This window comes from Balaenoptera acutorostrata, chromosome 13 (genome assembly GCF_949987535.1).
Source record: "Balaenoptera acutorostrata chromosome 13, mBalAcu1.1, whole genome shotgun sequence".
Taxonomy (NCBI): domain Eukaryota; kingdom Metazoa; phylum Chordata; class Mammalia; order Artiodactyla; family Balaenopteridae; genus Balaenoptera; species Balaenoptera acutorostrata.
The window spans coordinates 73,518,119-73,537,576 of NC_080076.1; the positions used below are offsets into that span (position 1 = coordinate 73,518,119).

The window sequence follows — 19,458 nt, forward strand, 5'->3', positions numbered from 1 at the left end:
TCAAGTTCTATTATACAGGGATAGTACAAGAAACTGAAGATGTTTAGCTTGGAGAAGAGAGAGTTCAAGAGAATATGAGTTGTCTTTGAATATGTGAAAGATGGAAAAGTGGATGAAGAGTAATACCGCTTCTGGTGGGTGGTGTAAGGACTCTGTCTGAGGCTATCAACAGGCAGATATCTGCCTAGTTAGGACTGTCCAAGAGGGAGCAGACTCCTGTTGCTGGAGGGTTTAGGCAGAACAAAAGTTGTGGAAAGGATTTGTGTATCAGATGGGTGGTAGACCTAGGTGACCCCTAAGGTTACCTTTACTTCTGGGATTGTACTCTCAATAGTGGGCCCTCAGCATGGCCTGGCCTCCTAGGCTCAGTAGGGACAACCTCGTGCTCTCCTTGGTTAGTATTTCACAGAGATGTGAAACTATCACCACAGTCAATTTTAGACAATTTTCGTCACGCCCCAAAGAAATCCTGTACCCATTAGCAATCACTCTATGTTTCATCCTAGCCACCCCCCAGCCCTAGGCAACCACGAATCCACTTTTTGTCTCTATGGATTTGCTTAGTCTGGACATTTCATATAAATGGAATCATACAGTATTTGTCCTTTTGTGTCTTTCACTTAGCATAATGTTTTCAAGGTTCATCCATGTTGTAGGCATTTACTAGTATTTCATTCCTTTTTTAAAAATGATATTCCACTGGATGGATATACCACATTTTGTTTATCCATTTATCAGTTGATGGACCCTGTGTTGTTTCTACTTTTTGGCTATTATAAATAATACTGTTATGAACACCCATGTGCAGGTTGTTGTACAAACCTATGTTTTTATTTCTCTTGGGTAGATGCCTAAGAGTGGAATTGATGGGTCATATGTTAACTCTATGTTTAACTATTTGAGTAAATATTTACCATAGTGGTGGTACCATTTTACATTAGTGCCAGCAATGTATGAGGGTTCCTATTTCTCCACATCATTACCCATGCTTGTTATTATCTGTCTTTTTAAAAATTATAGCCCCTCCAGGGGGTGCAAAGAAGTATTTTATTGTGATTTTGATTTGAATTTCCCTGATGCTTAACAACTTTTCATGTGATTATTAGCCACTTTATCTTCTTTGGAAAAGTGTCTATGTAGGTCCTTTGCCCATTTTAAATTAGGTTATTTGTCTTTTTATTATGGAGTTGTAGGAATTTTTTATATATTCTGTATAATAGACCCTTATTAGATATATGCAAATATTTTCTCCCATTCTATGGGCTGTCTTTTCACTTTCTTGAAACCTTGTCTTTTGAATCCTAGTTTAAATATTTCTTCATTATCATTAATCTTTTGGGTGAGAGACCTTGTAAAAGTCCGCTCAGATGGAAACACGTACACACACACACACACACACACACACACATACACACACACACACCACCATCACCACCACCACCACCACCACCACCACCACCACCATCAATCACCCAACTGTAAAGCATTTACCTCATGTGTATTTTGTCCCTAGCTCTTTGTTGACTGCTGTGGACTTACAATGTATTTTTAAGCTACAGTCCATTCCTTAAAAGTTCTAATCTTTCTGGAGAGATAAATCAGAGAATATGGTGTGGTGTCAGAAGGCAAAAAACTTTCCAAGTCTTCACACTTTCCAAGCACAAAAGAGCTGAGGTTCTCCATGTACCACTCAGAACCTCCATTTCTTTCAGGACTTCGAGGCCTGATGCTGTCAGTCATGTTGGCCTCTCTCATGAGCTCCCTGACCTCCATCTTCAACAGCGCCAGCACCCTCTTCACTATGGACATCTACACCAAGATCCGGAAGAGAGCATCTGAGAAAGAGCTCATGATTGCAGGAAGGTAAGTTCAGCTCCCCCTGTCATGCACCATAGAAAGCTTGAATGATCAGAGAGTTTCCCTCAAGCTGGGGAAGATTGGTACATGCTGGGTAGAATGGGAGTAACCTCTGTGGCAAGTTATATTTGCTTTCAGTGGCATTTAACTTTAAATTGGAGATCATCAAACAATGTCCCTCTGAAGCAGGAAATGACATCAGAGATCATTTAGTCTAACCTCAGTTTATCAATAAACAAAATGAGGCTCGTCCTACCCAAATCAGGAAGCAGAGGCAGGACTGGAACCCATGGCCAACTGAGTCCTTGTCCAAGGCCCTTTCTACTGTCCCACGCTTTCTTTCTCAGCCCTCCACACTGCAGCTCTCCTCACTGGACTTCTTTTAGGCCCAGGTGCCTCCAATACCTTGACCTTTGCTATAACATTTTTCAGGACCATCGTGAGGGTTTGGTGATATTATGCTTGTGAACATGCTTTGTAAAGTCTAAAATACCAGGCTATGTGCACGCTTGTAATGGACGCAACAGGATACTGAATGCAGTAAGCATTGATCCGTGGGTCAGGTGTGCCCATTTTCCCAATTATCATGGAGCAGATGCTCTGGATAGAGGACTAGCGGAAGCTCTGCTGTGTCTCTCCATGGGGCTAAGGCAGGCCAACCTCCTCAGGAGAGGTGGAAAAAGTCCCTGGAATGTCTGTCAAGGGAAAGGTTCCCAGGGAATGCTGCCACCTCATAAATCTCATGAGCAAGATTAGGGCAAAGGAAGGAAAGGAAAATGGCAGGCCACTTTCAGGAGATGAGACACCTGGCACCCAGGGGAGGTCTGACCACTGAGCCAGAGTCCACCACTCTGCTTCACCGGAAGCAGCACGGTTACCCTGACTGGGTTTTCCTTAGAAAGAAGTTTACTGGTGTTTTTCTGTTATTTATAAGGCTCAAGATGCAACATGGGAAGAAACCCATTTTGTTACTTTGCTCAGGGCTGGACCTCTTGGCCCTGAGATTATGCTGGGGCTCACATTTTTTTTGTGCATCCAATGACTGCTGCCCAGGGGTTTGTCCCTGTCCTAGGTGAACTTACAGTTACGTGAAACAATTCCAAACTTTGCTGTGACACCTGTAAGAGCAATCAAGGGCTCAGAGAAGGGAGACATGAGTGCACCATGCAGTAGCTGAGGAAGGCTCCTGGGGGAGCTGCGTCCAAAATGGTGGATAGGAGTTGGGTAAATGGGAGGCAGTGGGAAGGGCATTTTAGAGGGAGAAATATGTGAGTGAAAACATTGCTCCGCAAAGGTTAGCTTAAGACTCTTGCCTTAAATTCAGGTAAGAGAGATAAGAGAATCACAGCCTTCCTTCTATTTAAGTCCAGAGGTTATAAAGAACCCTCCAATCTTTTCAGGACTTGAAGTGAAAATCAAAAGGAGGAAAGCTAGGGAACTCCCTGGTGGTCCAGTGGTTAGGACTCTGTGCTCTTGCTGCCAAGGGCGCAGGTTCAATCCCTGGTTGGGGAACTAAGATCTGCAAGCCATGTGGCGTGGCCAAAAAAAAAAAAAAAAAGGAGAGCTGGCTCCAAGGTCCATACCTTTTTTCCTATACTCCACTGCCTCTCAAAGTGGGATTCTCTCCTGGTGGTTACTGGGTCTACTTTACTATTGAAAATCAAGTGCATTTTACTTACAGGCGAAGAAGATTTTCCTGAAGAAGCAGAATACAGAAGAAAAGAGTCTCAGTGAATTTGCTGATTATTTTTCCTTGCTGTGGTCATATAAAACTTTATATCTATCTATCTATCTATCTATCTATCTTTATGTGTACATGTGTATTTGCTAGTCATATACACACACACACACACACACACACATATATATATAGTGATATATATTTATTCATGTGGAGGCATTTATTGACACCCTATTGTGTGGGCTTTGATTTCAGGTTGTTCATGCTGGTGCTGATTGGCATCAGCATTGCCTGGGTCCCCATTGTGCAGTCAGCACAAAGTGGGCAGCTCTTTGATTACATCCAGTCCATCACCAGTTACTTGGGACCACCCATTGCAGCTGTCTTCCTGCTTGCTATTTTCTGCAAGAGAGTCAATGAGCAGGTAGGTATCATACATGTCTAGAAAAATCATTCTGGAACAGAAATTCCCATCTGGATTTGCATATTCTCTGGGAGGGATTCTACTTCCCAGAGATCTTAAGCAGGAATGAATGTGCTGCTGAGGATTTATACGGAAAAGCCTCCAGGGACCATGGGACTCTCCCGGGTTCACATTCTCTTGGACTCCCCTCTTCTCTTTGCTGCAGGTTCCAAATTAATTCCCAACTAATGATGTATGTTTTCCATCCACTCGTGGTGATTTTGACCCAACTGCATGGCACTCCCTGGGAAGTTTGTAGCCCCTGGGTGAGTAGCTCCAGAGGAAGTTCTAGCACAGGCTACCTCCTTGGTTCGGCAGTGAGCTAGATTTTCCAGCCAGCACTTTTCAGGGCCCAGTGAAGGACCAAGTAGTGATACTCAAGCAGGATAGGGATGAGGGACTGTCAGGAATCTCACCTGTTGAGAGAGTTTGTGTGTGTGGATAATGGAAGACTCAGCTGGAAAGGCAGGTTAAGATTAGACTAGGCATGGTCCCTTTGAAAGCCAGGCTGAAGAATTTGGGCCATCAGTGGGGCAGCGTTGCAGATTTTGAAGCACCACTAAAAGGATGCCTTTGGATAAGGCTTCTGACTGGGATGTTGCTCAGTGTCTCTGTATCCAACCACCTCTATGCCTGGGAAGGATTGGGAAGGGGTATGGGTGTTGACTATGTAGCTGACTGTCTGAAACAATATAAACAATGATGTATTTTTGGTTAGACAACCCCTTTCTCTCAATAGGACAGAGACAGATATATATCAGGGAAACACTTCACTGCAGTGACCCAGAGTTGAGGTGTGTAAATCACAACACGTGTCTCTCTTCCTTTGCCATTTGCCATTAGGAACATAGTCCAGATTTGCTGGGGACACAAAACTGGGTGCATGGGTAAGTAGCCTTGAGAGATCAGAATTAAACATGCAAGTGATCTTGGCAGGTTAGGGAAATTGGCACACATCTTGGAATACGTTTCAATAGGGATTGACAGAAACTGGTTCACTGGGAGATTTCTAAAATGCAGGTAAGGAAAGTGTGGCTAGAAGCCCAGCTGGGTATTGCAGTGGGCCACAAGCAGACTCAGTTCAGCAATGGACCAGAGCTTTCAAAAAGTAAGGCTAGGGACTTCCCTGGTGGTCCAGTGGTTAAGACTCCAAGCTCCCAATGCAGGGGGCCCAGGTTCGATCCCTGGTCAGTGAACTAGATCCCGCGTGCCACAACTAAGACCCAGCGCAGCCAAATAAATAAATAAATAAATATTAAAAAAAAAAAAAGTAAGGCTAAGAATTGGAATAGATTGTCATGGTTCTCAACTGGGGGTAATTTTTCCTTTTCCCAGGGGAAATTTGGTGATGTCTTGCAACATTATTTTTTCGTATCTGTGAAAATTTTAAAATTATATTTCATATTTAAAAATTTTGGTCAAACAGAAATTGCTTTGATACCCCAAATCCAGCTTATTACCTACATTTCAAAATTCCTTAAGGAAAGGTTCAGTTTATTCTACTATTTTGGTTTCCTTGGTAGGAGATATAGCTATATATCTTTATGTCCATGTCTATGACACTCTGAAAGGAATAAACACATTTTGTTAGCATTGTTCTCCTTCATTTGGCAGTTATTTACAACCACTCTTCAACTAACTTCAGAAGTATTCCAAGTTATTAAAGGGAGTGCTTTTTGGGTATGTAAACACCCAATAACTACTGTATTGGGAACGTTTTTTTTAATGGTGCACTAAATTCATCTCTTTAATTAGGAAATGAGATGACTAATTTTCACATCATAAATGCAACATTCTCTTATTTCATTATTTTTTTTAAATTTATTTATTTATTTTTGGCTGTGTTGGGTCTTCATTGCTGCACGTGGGTTTTCTCTAGTTGTGGCGAGTGGGGGCTACTCTTTGTTGCGGTGCACAGGCTTCTCATTGCGGTGGCTTCTCTTGTTGCAGAGCATGGGCTCTAGGCGCGCGGGCTTCAGTAGTTGTGGCTCGCAGGCTCTAGAGCGCAGGCTCAGTAGTTGTGGCGCACGGGTTTAGTTGCTCTGCGGCATGAGGGATCCAGGACCAGGGCTTAAACCCGTGTCCCCTGCATTGACAGGCAGATTCTTAACCACTGGGCTACCAGGGAAGCCCTTATTTCATTATTTTGGAACATTTTTATTTTCTTGGCCGCGCCATGCAGCTTGTGGGATTTTTAAAGTTCCCCAACCAGGGATCAAACTAGGGCCCTCTGCAGTGAGAGCACGGAATCCTAACCACTGCACGGCCAGGGACTTCCCATTTGGGAACACTTTTGATTGTTATGATTTGGGGAATGTTACTGGTATCTAGTGGGTAGAGACCAACATTCTACAATGCATAAGACACCCTCCTGTCCCCCTTCCCCCAACAAAACATTATCCAGCCCAAATGTCACAGTGCTGAGGGTGAGAAGCCCTGGCCCAGAGTCTCTGGAGAGTAGCACACAAAGACTGCAAAGTGATTCTCAGGACCCGTCTCGCACTCTGTTTGCTGAGGGGTGACTAAGTCTTGAGGAAAATTTCAAAGGATCCCAGGTTTTTCTTTTTCTTTTTTTTTTTAATAAATTTTAAGCTACACTTTTTTTTTTTTTTACTTTTAATTAATTAATTTATTTAGGCTGTTGCTGCGTTTTAGTTGCAGCACGCGGGATCTTCGTTGCGGCATGCAAACTTGTAGTTGCGGCATGCATGTGGGATCTAGTTCCCCCACTAGGGATCGAACCTGGGCCCCCTGCATTGGGAGCGTGGATTCCTACCCACTGGACCGCAAGGGAAGTCCCCCAGATTTTTCAAGAGCCTCTTGAGAATAGAGACTAAAGGAATAAGAGCAGACTACTATTGCCAAAAGAAAAGGAAAACCTAAGCGAGTTTTATCAATACTATTCACACAAACTAAAGTTAAGAAATAATTTTTTTACTGAGAAAGTGTATGAGGGACAAAAGGAACATCTTTTTCTTCTTCCTTATTCATTTATTCATCCAGCAGACACTTCCAGATGCCAGCATAGGGCTAGGCATTAGCAACACACAGGGAATGAATCCAGGTTCCTTCTCTGGGCAAGCTCCCAGTTCAGATGGGGAGACAGGAGCGAATGCATGATTACACGGCAGTGTGGTCAGTGCTGGTGTGGAGGTGTGTCCACAGTGCTGCAGCCACAGCAAGGAGGATGCACCCACCCAGCTCTGTCTGGGCAGAAGGAGAGGAGACCTTCCAGCTAGGGCAAGATTCCCAGGAAGGGATGAACCTGTGCCCTCCTAGGTAGAGAGAATGACCTGTGCAAAGAGCCAGGACATGAACATACATGACACGTTTAAAGAATAGCTGGTTATTTAGCACACCTGTAATATACAGCGTGGGGGTACAGATGGCTAGCAAAGGAGCCGTTCAGACCAACATTTGACAAAATCACGAAGGCTCCCTTTGGCCACCCTTCTATGTGCTCACTCTGCTTTGTCATTGGTCCTTTTAAAATATGACCTGTAGACTCAGACTTTGTCCTCTAGGTGAGAACTGACTGAAAGGAAAGAAAGAAGGAAGGAAGAAAGGAAGGAAAGGAGGGAGGAAGGAAGAGAGGGAGGGAGGGAGAAAGAAAGGGTTTTTTAAAAAACCTGAAAAATTGTCCCCCAATGTTACTAGTCTCTTAAGGGCTTTCCATAATTCTAATATGTAAACCCAAAATTTAATGTAAAAACACACAGTATAATTTTATGTTCTCAAATTAAAAAAAGTGACTTTGGATCTATAAAAGGGGGTGATGGAAAATTCCTTTCTCCTCTGTCCCCAAAAGACCCAATTTCTTTTTCCATGTCTTCAAGGAATACAAATTACTTCACCAGTAATTGTTGTACATCTGAATGTGCCTAAATCTGGAGGCTGATGGTAAAAGTAGCTGCAGGTAGAGAAATTCAAATTATTTTTCAAGTTAAAGGGAATTAAGGCCTTTGGAATTAAGGCCTTGGGTTGCTATTCTAACCAGTTATTAGACACTTTACTCCATTATCTTGTGAATCCTTGTTTTATGACTTACGTAAAATCACATTACTGAAACATGGTAAACACAGCCACTGAAGGCCTGATGTAACATTCCTAGCAGTATTCTGAACTCCACTGTTTCTGTTTTAGATAGCCTGGAGCTTTCATTTCTCTCACTGTTATTCTTTTGCCTCTGTCCCCCCAGTGAATGCGCAGCTGTTTTCTGTATACAGTGTTTCTTAACCCAGGTTTTTCTTTCACAGGGAGCCTTTTGGGGACTGATCATTGGATTTGTGATTGGGGTGTCCCGTATGATTGCTGAGTTTGCCTATGGAACTGGGAGCTGCATGGAACCCAGCAACTGTCCCACAGTTATCTGTGGTGTACACTACTTGTACTTTGCCATCATCCTCTTTGTCATTTCTCTCATCATCATCCTGGCTGTCTCCCTCTTCACCAAGCCCATTCCAGATGTGCATGTGAGTATCCATCTGGGAGACCTGTCCTGCCCTGGTTTCATGTTCATGATGCAACACCCATCTTGGTTGCCTTTGGCTCAATCAGACGTCATATACTCACATGACTAAAATAGGCCATCCTTGCTTTTGGTGTCATGTAGAAGGATACAGGACAGAAAACATGGTTTCCCAGTAGAGCAGTGTCCAGAGTGTGTCTTCAGCAGGAGTCCTCACAGCAGGCCTCATTTCACTCCAGGGGCTATTCTCTGGATCCTGCTCCCCAGGTGACAGCTCGGTACAAGGGAATGAGATCACATGGGCAGGCACAGGGGTCACCCTGGCTTGGATGCTTATGTCCCATATAGCAACACATATTTCTTGTAACAGTCTCCTGGTCATAGCTTCCAGGGGTCCCAGCAAGGGACATACCTAGTTATAAAAATCACCACATTGAGGGAAATCTGAAGTATGATTTACCCTTTATTTTTTCCCAATTAAGCCTCCAAACAGTTGCCCATAGAATTTAAGAAATTTCAAATAGTATCAAAGTATAATTGATTCAAGACTTCAAAAATCACAAGTACTCTTCTTTAGCTCTAGATGTCACCCTTGGTTTAGGGTATGTTCGCAGCCCTCCCAATGCAGATGAAGATTACCAATTATGGGTCATTTTTACCATAAGCAATATAGTCTGATAACCCAGCACAGCTGACATTCTGTCCTTTTCAGTTTTCCAAGGAACAGAGCTAGAGAGTTAACCCAAGATCGCATTTGTCTGTAGAGAAAGAGAAAGGGTTTTGTTTATCCCTTTCTGGTGCGTGCACAAATACAGGGGCTTACGGAATCCCTGAGAGACCTTCAGTCTCACTGCCAAATTTTCAAAACTGTGACCAACCTTAATGTCAAACAAAGATTGCTTTTATAGCAGCAGAACCGCCATCATGGTTAGTGGCCAAATCTGTCACAGGCTCGCTTTACGTTGTATTCATTGCTTCTTGATGTCTCAGTTTTTGAAAGTATTGTAGCCCCAAACACATTTAATTCCATGCTTCCTCTTGAAGTAAAGTGGTTTCTGGTTTCATGTCAATAGAAACTGCACCTCCAGCCGTTCCCTGTTCTAAATGGCTTATGAGTCTACAATTCTCTCCCCATAATACAGTACAAAAAACCTGATCTTACACTGCCGGTCTGGATAAATGAGTGTCTAGCCTTGTTTCCCAGCACGAGTGCTAAATGGAACAAATTCAGTTATCATATGTAACAAGAGATCATTCATTCAAAACATTTCTATGTTCAAGGCAGTCTCTTAGCCTCTGAATATGCACATAGCATAGGGGCTGGTGTGCACGTGTGTAAGATTTATATCCACATTCCCAACATATTTAGAGATAGTGCTGTGGATGGGAACTGTTATCTGTGTTCTTGATGGTATTGAGAGACACATTCCTTTTCCTTTCTTGATGTACATCTCTTTGTTCTCCCAACTTCTTGGCCCAAGACACTGTTTGGATCTTTCTGCTAACCTGTTCTGCTTTCTCCACAGCTCTACCGCCTGTGCTGGAGCCTGCGTAACAGCAAAGAGGAGCGTATTGACCTGGATGCAGGAGAGGAGGACATTCAAGAAACCCCAGAGGAGACCATTGAAATAGGTGATTTGTGGCTCAGAGCCTATTCCCAAGCCCTAAAGAGTTACTCCTCCAACAGCAAGACCACCTTACTGAAGCCTTCACTAAGTGCCTCATTAAAGCTCAGATCTTTCTTCTAGAGGGGAGTGAGGAGTGGGGTGTGGGGTGAGATGGATAAGTGGGTTTTGAGCAGTTTACTCAAGGTCTGGTCAAGGGGAGGAGGGGGATACCAAATCGTCCCAGCTCTTCAGTCTCTGGTTTTTAGTGCTCAGTGAGTAAGCGTGGGTGAGATACGTGCCACCCTGGCTTGGTTTGGGGCTTGGCTAGGGAGAAGGGAAGGCTCAGGGCTCTTCTGACATAGCCTGTGAACTGAAAGAAGTTGGAACCAAAGCTATGGTCAGTTCTAGTGATATCAGGGGGATGGGATAGAGGCTTGTAGGGTCTTGTGTCTTACCAGCTTACCACATAATATTTAAAAAATCAAATTTCCCTGGAAGTCCAGTAAGATAATGCTTAGGCAATGCCATGATTATCCTGATCATGGAGCAATGCTTTCCTCAACTTCTGTGTTGCAGCTTTTCCTCCCTAGATGGGAGGGGTGCACACATGGAGGATGGTTGTGGTGATGTGCGGTGTGCAGAGGTGTGGTAGCACAAGGTCATATGTGTTTTACCTGGTACTGGGCTGGAGGTCTCATCACTCCATCTGAAGGGGAGCATGGATGCTGCAGAACAAGGTCTGAATCTGGCCATCAGGAAACTCATAGAACTAGCTCTGGAAAGGGCCCTAGAGATTGTTTGGTCTTATCACCTCATTTTACAGACATGGAAATTGAGGCCCAGGAAGGGAGAGGCTTTGTCTATGGTCCCAGCTCTGAAGTAGTCTGCTCTGAGATCTCTAAAGACCTCTCAGTTCTGAAATGTGACCCTGCAAGTGCTGGAAGGAACCTAGAGCCATAGGCAGCTGGCCATGGTATTGAAAAAGGCTGCCCCTTCCTGCTTCCTTGGGGCAAGCAGGTGTGAACATGCCCCCTACTTCTCCCACCCCCCAAAATGTCTCCACATTGAGTGAGAATATCACAGATTTGAAAGGAACACGGATGAGGCATATTTTGAATGTTTTAATGTGGAAGAAGAGATTAGCTCTGACCACAGGGAAGGCTTAAGACAGATGAGTGGAAAGAACGCTTCCAATTTAACTTGAAGTATGGAGGCAGGATAGTGCAGAAACAGTGTGGTATTTGGATTTGGGGAGAACTGAGGTTGAATCCTGAATTCTCTACTTACTACCCTGGGCAAGAGATTCCATTTTTTTAAAGCTCAAGTTCCTCACAATAGTATTCTAAATGATAGGCTACACTTCATAGCACTGTTGGAAACATTGAATAAGATAATCCTCCACTATAAGAATTGGCTATAGTTATCACCGTCATTACTGATACTTAAGGAAGAGTTTTCTGTGTTTGTCTGGAAAGGGGTGGGCAGCAAGTATGCTTCTAACAGGGATGCCATAGAGGAGACTCCTACACTGACTAGAGAACTGGCTTAGTGACTTCTGAGGTTCCTGGCAGCACTTGAATTCTGTTGTTTCTTGATGAGCTCATGGTGAAATCAGACTGAACACCCTGCCCTATTAAAGTTCAATAAATGAAGATTTCTTGAGGGCTTTTGCAGGCAATAGGTGTGACCCTCAACATTCTCTGAGAAATGGCAACATGAGGAAACTTGCAGCTGCATCATCATTATCCCCATATCATCACCACCAGCACCATTGTCATCATGACTGATATTGATATGATCATAACATATTTTAATTATGAATACTTTAGGGATTCATTTTAGCACTGCATCATACTTGTAAGGCATATAATGCAAGTATAAGTCTTACAATTTTACAGATGAGGAAAATGAGACATAAAGACTTTGTCAAGGCCACCCAACTTTTTATTGACCCAGATAACCAGGCATTTCTCACTTGGGCTGGTTAGTGAGCCCAACTCCTTGCTACTCCCTCCCCATTCTCCTATTTTGGTAGAGTTTACTGAAATGGAGGGGTACAAGGAGGTTTGTCTATCTTTTTTATGTGTGTGAGAGAAAAGAGAGGGAATGGAAGGGGACTAACACTTCTTAACCCCCTACTACACACTGGGCACTCTCTCAGGAAATCTTATTAATAAAGAAGGTGTTATTTATCCAACTTTACATATACTTGAATATGAGAGGTGAATTAAGACAGCCATAAAGTGGATTGACATATATACACTAATATGTATAAAATGGATAACTAATAAGAACCTGCTGTATAAAAAAATAAATAAAATAAAATTCAAAAATTCAAAAAAAAAGCAAAAAAAAAAAAAAAAAGGCGGCCATAAAGCTGGGTTTTGGTTCCAGTTCTGACACATATATGTGCTTGACCACTGAGGTTCTTTCCAATTCAGTAAGTCTGTGATTCTTAGAATTGGGAAAGTGGAGAGCAGTGGTCCCTGACCATGGTGCTGAAAACACAGTGGGCTTGATTTTGTATCTAGTGAGTCACAAACCTGAGATTCTAACCCAGGTCTGCCTACCTCTAATGCCACACCTGGGCTCAGAGGACAGAATTAGTTCCCTTGGTGGGCATCCACTTTGAATGGCAAGGTCGGTTGAATGGTTCGACTCAGCAGTATCAGATCTTAAGCCCTGGAAATGTTGATCACTGCTGCCTTGTATCAGGGACTATTCAGACCAATCCTTACCACATGGAAGCCTTGGAGTTTCCAGGTGTAGCCAGTGCACTCCTGAGTCATGCCAATCTCATTGCTTTTCAGTGATATAGCAAACAGACATGAGTTTCTGTGTTTGGGAGGTGGGTTTTCCATGTTCTTCATACGTCACAGTCCCCAGCCAATTGTTAACATTTCTCTCTCATAAACTATTATTTCCTGTTTGATTCTGACTGTTCTAAATCAAAATGTATTTACATTGCGCCCAACAGAGATAAAACGTAGGCAAGCTGATCATAAGGATGTAGAATCCATCTATTAACATCATCTTATAATTATGTTTATACAAACATAAATTTGTACCATTTTCATTCCTGCAAACAAGAAAACTGGGAAATGTCTGCAAAATGGCAGATCTTTCATGGAATGGCATCTCCCCTGGAAACCTTTTCTGGTGCCTCCTGCTTCTGTATCCAACAATCCTTTTATGCCTTTCCCCTGACACAGAAGTTCCTGAGGAGAAAAAAGGATGCTTCAGGCGGGCCTATGACCTGTTTTGTGGTCTGGACCAGCAGAAGGGCCCCAAAATGACAAAGGAAGAGGAGGCAGCCATGAAGCTGAAGATGACAGACACCTCGGAGAAGCCTTTGTGGCGGACGATAGTGAACATCAATGGCATTATCCTGCTGACTGTGGCCATCTTCTGCCATGCATATTTTGCCTGAGTCCTGCCTTCTGCTGCAGGCTGTGCTTGGGAAGGCTGGGATCTTTATTGTCTCCTTTTAATCCCGTTCTGCAGTGTTGAAGGCACACCAGCTAGTTGTAAATTTTGCCCAGTCGATAAATGTGTACATTTGTAATTACAGGCTAGCTAGAGAAAAATTGCTGTTTTGCTGTTAACTTATGTATTTGAGGCTAGTGTGATACAGTCATCTGTACATATCGGAGCTGCAGAAGGAAATTCCACTCAGTCTGATGTCTAGGAAAAGGCAGACTAAGAAACAGAAGCCCTGTGATGTATGATGCAAGTTTGTCTCAGGTAGATTCAGCACGTCAACATTGTTTGTGATCCTTGAATATTATTTTAAGAGTTGTGGTCTCCCTGGTTCCTACCACTTTCCCTATCTAACTGCCCCCTTCATTTTTTTTTTTAAAGAAAAAACTACCCCCTTCTCATGATATCCCTGTCAAGGTTTTCCTGGCACAGGAAAGATCAATCTGATAAACTGATGAACACGTTGAAGCTGAGGATGTGAGCTTGATGGGGTCCCTGTCCTGGGTGTTTGCTCTTTGAAGGAGGGGCCTGGACATGGCAGTACTAACGCCAAAGGGAGGGACCTAGGCTCCAGCCTCAGGCCAGTGGGGAAAGCAGATAATTCCAAGTCAAGGGGATTTTCTGGTTTTCTTAAAAGTATCCATTGTCAGTTCTTTGTGTTGAGATTTCATTCATTTTGGCATTTCCTGTGCCTGGACTGTCTTAGCCACTCAGTAATGTTTGTGGACTGAATGAATGATGTGGGTATTTGTTAATAAATGCTTGCTTTACTTTTGGTTAACCTTATGGCTGCACAGAGTACACACTCTGGTGACTATAATGAATTGGGGTGCATTTTCCAGAGGCTCCTCTTCCTCATGGTGCTGATATTGACATACAGGCTTAGTAACTGACTCAGTGTCACAAAATAGAGCACATATGCCTCTTGGGGGCATCTGTCATCTCAAAGCAGCCGCACTCTCCTGAAACACTGAAACTTTTAGCCGGAGATCCTCCTCCCTGTGAGTCCATGTGACCACAGCTCTTCCTTTATTAGGTGTCTTGATTGGTGGTCATCCATTGACCAAGTTTGGGGTGGGTGGTCTCTGTTCCAGGTGGTAGCACTCAACACTTTTATTTCTTGTTTTACCTGTTTCCTAGGGAGAAATTTTTTAAATTAAAATTAAATTTAATTAATTTATTTCTTTTAGTTCCACCTGTGGAATCGTAATAATATTGTAATATAATCCTGTGGAAGTCATGATGTTAGTATTGACTGATTTCAGGCTAGCTTAGAAAAGAGCTGAGAGTGGTTCCTTGGGTATAAAAATGGTTCGACAGGTAAAGAATGGCTTCTTCTTGTGAAAGGAAAAGAAAATATTTGATGTGCCCTCATATTCCCCTTAAGCTATAGGCAGAGAACAGGGAAAAGTGGAGAATTTCACATGGCTAGTATTACTCAGAGTACTCAGTTTTGTGGGGAGTTTGTGATATTTTTGAGCTTTGAGAGGCTAAAGGAGAGGACTGAAAGCTAGAGGATGGAGCAGCATAAAGTATCTAGATTGTCCTAGATTCTGTTTCTGACCTTGTCAATGATTCACTATGTTTATTGTGGTAAATTATTTTTGTCTCAACTCTGTATTTTTCTCTTTGAAAACTGGGACCTTGGTGCCCATAGCATCTACCTACCTCCTCTGGGTGTGACGAGGTCACTTTGAAAAGAGAATGAGCGATACATACATGAAAGATGCCAAGCAGATGTAATATTAAGCTGCATTTAGTCCCGTACATTACAATTTATTACTTTGGTAAAAAATAAAAACATTAAAAAACCATAACATCCTGATTTCCTGTTTTCTAGAGATTCTAGACAAATACTGACCTTGTTTGTGGTGAGCATTTGTTGGTACAAGATATGGATTAGGAAGCAGGAGCCAGGACAGTTGAGAATAGAATCTAACAACTTGAACAATTTAACAACAAGTAGCAAAGTTTGGAGATGATTTCAACTTGAAAACCGCTAGTAAACATGAGGTGAGTAATTCTACCTTCAATGCACAATGTCCCATTAGAACAGACTGAACCACTTGGGTAACCAGGGCCCAGTAAGTGATAAACTGTACTAGAATAATTTCAGGGATGCAGGAAAGAGCTATTCTTTTCCTCAGATGGAAGGTGTGTATTATGGTGCAGAGTGATTGCTCATTAATGCTAGTTTTTAGAACTGAAAAACCATGCCCTGTCAGGAAGAAAGCGTCTTTAAGTATGGATGACCATTTTAAAAGGAATCTCTCAAAATGAGAAGATAAAGCTCCTTCTCTGTAGAGTGATGTTGGTCCTGGGGCCTTTGACATACCTGGGAGCATTTCTTACTTCCATATAACTGAGTCAGGCATTGGTGTATATATGAAAAAATTTCTACCTCTGAAACTCACTAGAACCCACTTTTTCCTAGTACTGAAATCACCATTTCCTAAAAGATATGCTACAGCTTGTTCTGCTTCACGAAGGCAAACCTTGGGAGAAAAACATGTGTGTGCTTAGTTGCAGGAGAGAGATTTTTTTTAACATTACCCCCAACTCAGCCCGAAGAGTACTCCTTCTAACCTCCAAGTTGGATTTCGGTGAACCAAGTTGTTTGAATGAGGTGCCATTGCATTGATGGGTTGGTGGGGATGGAATTAGGGAGATGTGGGTGAGGTTAATGGGGCAGCATTATTTGACTGGCTCAGGAGGATTCAGGTGAGTGTTGTTCAGTCCCCGAGTTCCACATTGCATCCCTGACCCAGCCGGCTTTTTCTGTCAGAGGAGCTTCTGCTCTTCTATGAGGGCTCTTCCAAGACTCCCAGGACATGGATAATGATGCTTTCTGGTTCTAGGGCACCCCCAGCTTGAGAGAAGTTGGTCCTTGAGTGGACCTGCATTCCTAGATCACACTCAAAGACCAAATTGTCAAACTAAACACTAGATATTTCAGATTGGAGAAAATTCAAATTAGAATGCTGGTGCTTCGCTTTATTTTCTGATAGTCCAGGAGTCAAGGTGCCTGAGTCCTGGGAGCAGCAGATGCTTTCTCATTCACTCTTTGTTGAAAACCTCTGTGATCCAGCCACCCAAAGGCGTTGCCCCACCTGCCTTCCCTCACCCTCAGGCCCTATATGTTCAGTTTGTGATTCTGTTTCCTTTTGCTGCATGACATCCACTTTAGATTATTTCTTCCACAGGAACCCATGACTTGGAAATCCATAAGATGCAGAACTAACTTTACCTATGCTATAAGCTTAATTGTGTTCTCTTCTCCCACCCATTCATTTGTTAAAGTCTAACCCCCCCAGTACCTCAGAATGTGACTGTATTTGGACATAGGCTCCCTAAAATGGTAATTAAGTTAAAATGAGATTACTAGGGTGGGACCTAATCCAATATGACTGATGTTTTTATAAGAGGAGATCAGGATGCAGGTACACACAGAGGGAAGACCATGGGAAGACACAGGGAGAAGACTGCCCATCTATAAGCCAAGGAGAGGCCTCTGAAGAAACCAGCCCTGCTGACACCTTGATCTTGGACTTCCAGCCTGCAGAACTGTGAGAAAATAAATTTTTGCTGTTTAAGCCACCCAGTCTGTGGTACTTCGTTATGGCAGCCCTAGCATACTAATATAATCTGTAAGGGAATTAGATCCTGTTCTGCGTTTTCTTAGATTCTGTATTTGTCAGTTTGATAGGCATTTATCACAGGGTCAAGTATATTAGCTATATTTTCCTATTTTCTGTACTTTGATACTCTGGCATTTGGAGGCCTTGCAGACTGGGGAGAGATGGCAAAGTGCTTGTTTCGGATCACATCTGTCATAAACTGACCAACCAATCATGTCTATACACCAGCCACCTCCTTATCTAACTCTCACACACCAAGGCCCAGGCAATATTTCCTCTGTCCTAAATCATCCCAGGGCCAGGTACTTGGCAATTAGAGACCACCTCAATAGCCCAAAGCGCACCAGAATTACTCATACCGGCCAATCCTAAGCTGTTTACCTGCCCTGCCTTGCCTTTCCTGCAGAAACCCCAATAAAGTCTGTGGCCTAGGCCTTCCTCTTGCTCCTTTCTGCCTTCTGACTGACAGTGGTGCTTCCCCCTGTGGCCCTGCATGGCATGCAGTGCCCTCCTCTCTGGGATCTGTGACTATAATAAACTTCTGCCTTTCAAGCCTGGTTCTCTTCTCTTGTGGCTGCACCAAATTCACCATACCATACCCCACACCTACATTATTAGAACAGATCCACTTCTCATAGCTGTCTCAAAGGTCTATAGGGCACCATCACACAGACTCTTGATCAGGAATTGCATTTCCATTTCCTTAAAAGACTATCTGTCTTCTTCTCAACCTTCCTTCTTCTAAACCCTCTCTTCTTCTTCACCCTCTCTTCTTCTTCTCTCTCTGTCTCCATTCTTGTCTCCTCAGTAGTCATTCACCTGGTTCAGCCATCTTGCAGACTCCATTTTTTTCTACTCAGTGAACCCAACATCACTTTTCATCATTTTTGACCCCTCTTGAAGCCAGGAACACACCTATGGCCCCACAAAGCTAAGTTGATTCAACTTGCTTCAGCAAGGGAGGCATTCAAGCAGAAGTGCAGCTTCTCACCAAATAGAGGAAGAGATAGAGTTACCATGGGATTTGGAGGAAGTGTGGAGTTTAGGGAAAATTTAGGTGAGACTGTGTTTGGCTCAAAGTAAAACAGAGAGAGTGTGTAAAGGGGTTAATATACAGGCTGGTCTAAGAAACAGGCCCAGGGTTCCTGTTATCTTGGAAATTCAAAGTTAAGATAAATGTGGAATGTTATGTCTGAAGACCCCTTATCTGAAGCTCTGCGCCTGGGTTGGAAAGTGAGGCTGTTTCTCTGTTAGTGACCCGTGTGACTCAGAGCCATCAGGCAAGAGTGAGCTATTTCATTCTCACTGGTATCGTTTCAAATAGCCAAGCTTCTCAGTCTATGATTTTAGAGAACAAGTTTTCACACCATGTCCACGATGTTAGTTAGCACAAGCTGTTTTTACAGGCTTACATTCCTTGTCTCTCATTCTCACACCACAACTCTGACTGCTCCAGGGCCAGGGTCCTGACTTCTGAGTTCCAGTTTGTTAATATTGCACTATACTATCTACCCAAAGATATTGAAAAGGGAAATTTAACTTGTTGAAACAGAATACTTGGAAGATGGGCTAAATAGCAGAATGGACAGAACTGACCTTAGTGGATGGAAATATGAAGCCCATGAATTATCCTAAAATGTACTAAAAAGAGGTAAAGTGATAGAAACTGTGAAATAAAATTCAGAAGACATGGACCCAGGAAGGCCAACATTCATCTCGTTGAAGTTCCAGAAAGAGAGTAGGCAGAACATGAAGTGAGGAAGTAATACAAAAAATAGCAAGCAGTTGGTAGGTAGACTATTCCAAGAATTCCTGCGAATCAACAAGGAAAAGATAGCAGGAAACTATTAGGGGAAAAGGACAAAGAATATAAAAAGTCTTCAAAGAAAAAGAAATCAGGAGGAGATCATAAAAACAATGATGTCTGCAATACGGTGGAGTAGGCCACTCCAAACTCTCATCCTCCAATAGAAACACTGAAAAATGAGCAGAATGGGGACATATGTATATGTATAACTGATTCACTTTGTTATAAAGCAGAAACTAACACACCACTGTAAAGCAATTATACTCCAGTAAAGATGTTTAAAAAAAAAGAAAGAAAAATGAGCAGAAACTGTCGGAACCAATTTTGTGAGAATTATGGAAAATGATTTATAAAAGTTTATAGCAACCAAACAAGCATGGAATCAAGGAAAAGTCACTACAAAATGGTAGGAAGACTTTGTGGCAATCTTACTGCCCTTCCCTTAACCTCTCGCTGT

At 42.8% G+C, this 19,458-nt stretch overlaps 2 protein-coding genes across 3 annotated transcripts in view; one reads left to right on the forward strand and one right to left on the reverse strand.

The window, feature by feature from the left end:
• The window catches only part of SLC5A1 (solute carrier family 5 member 1), a 57,635-nt gene extending 44,129 nt beyond the window's left edge, over positions 1-13,506 (forward strand). Inside the window, exons 11-15 of the mRNA XM_007170623.3 lie at positions 1,713-1,863; positions 3,794-3,962; positions 8,258-8,473; positions 9,996-10,101; positions 13,289-13,506. Coding sequence (XP_007170685.1) covers positions 1,713-1,863; positions 3,794-3,962; positions 8,258-8,473; positions 9,996-10,101; positions 13,289-13,506 — 860 coding nt within the window. The remainder of the gene's footprint in view (positions 1-1,712; positions 1,864-3,793; positions 3,963-8,257; positions 8,474-9,995; positions 10,102-13,288) is intronic.
• Positions 10,986-19,458, reverse strand: part of LOC103014975 (unconventional myosin-XVIIIb-like) — a 44,675-nt gene continuing 36,202 nt past the window's right edge. For both annotated transcript variants that reach the window (XM_057527294.1, XM_057527295.1), the window contains one exon: positions 10,986-14,692. In XM_057527294.1, coding sequence (XP_057383277.1) covers positions 14,609-14,692 — 84 coding nt within the window. In that variant the 3' untranslated portion in view covers positions 10,986-14,608. The remainder of the gene's footprint in view (positions 14,693-19,458) is intronic.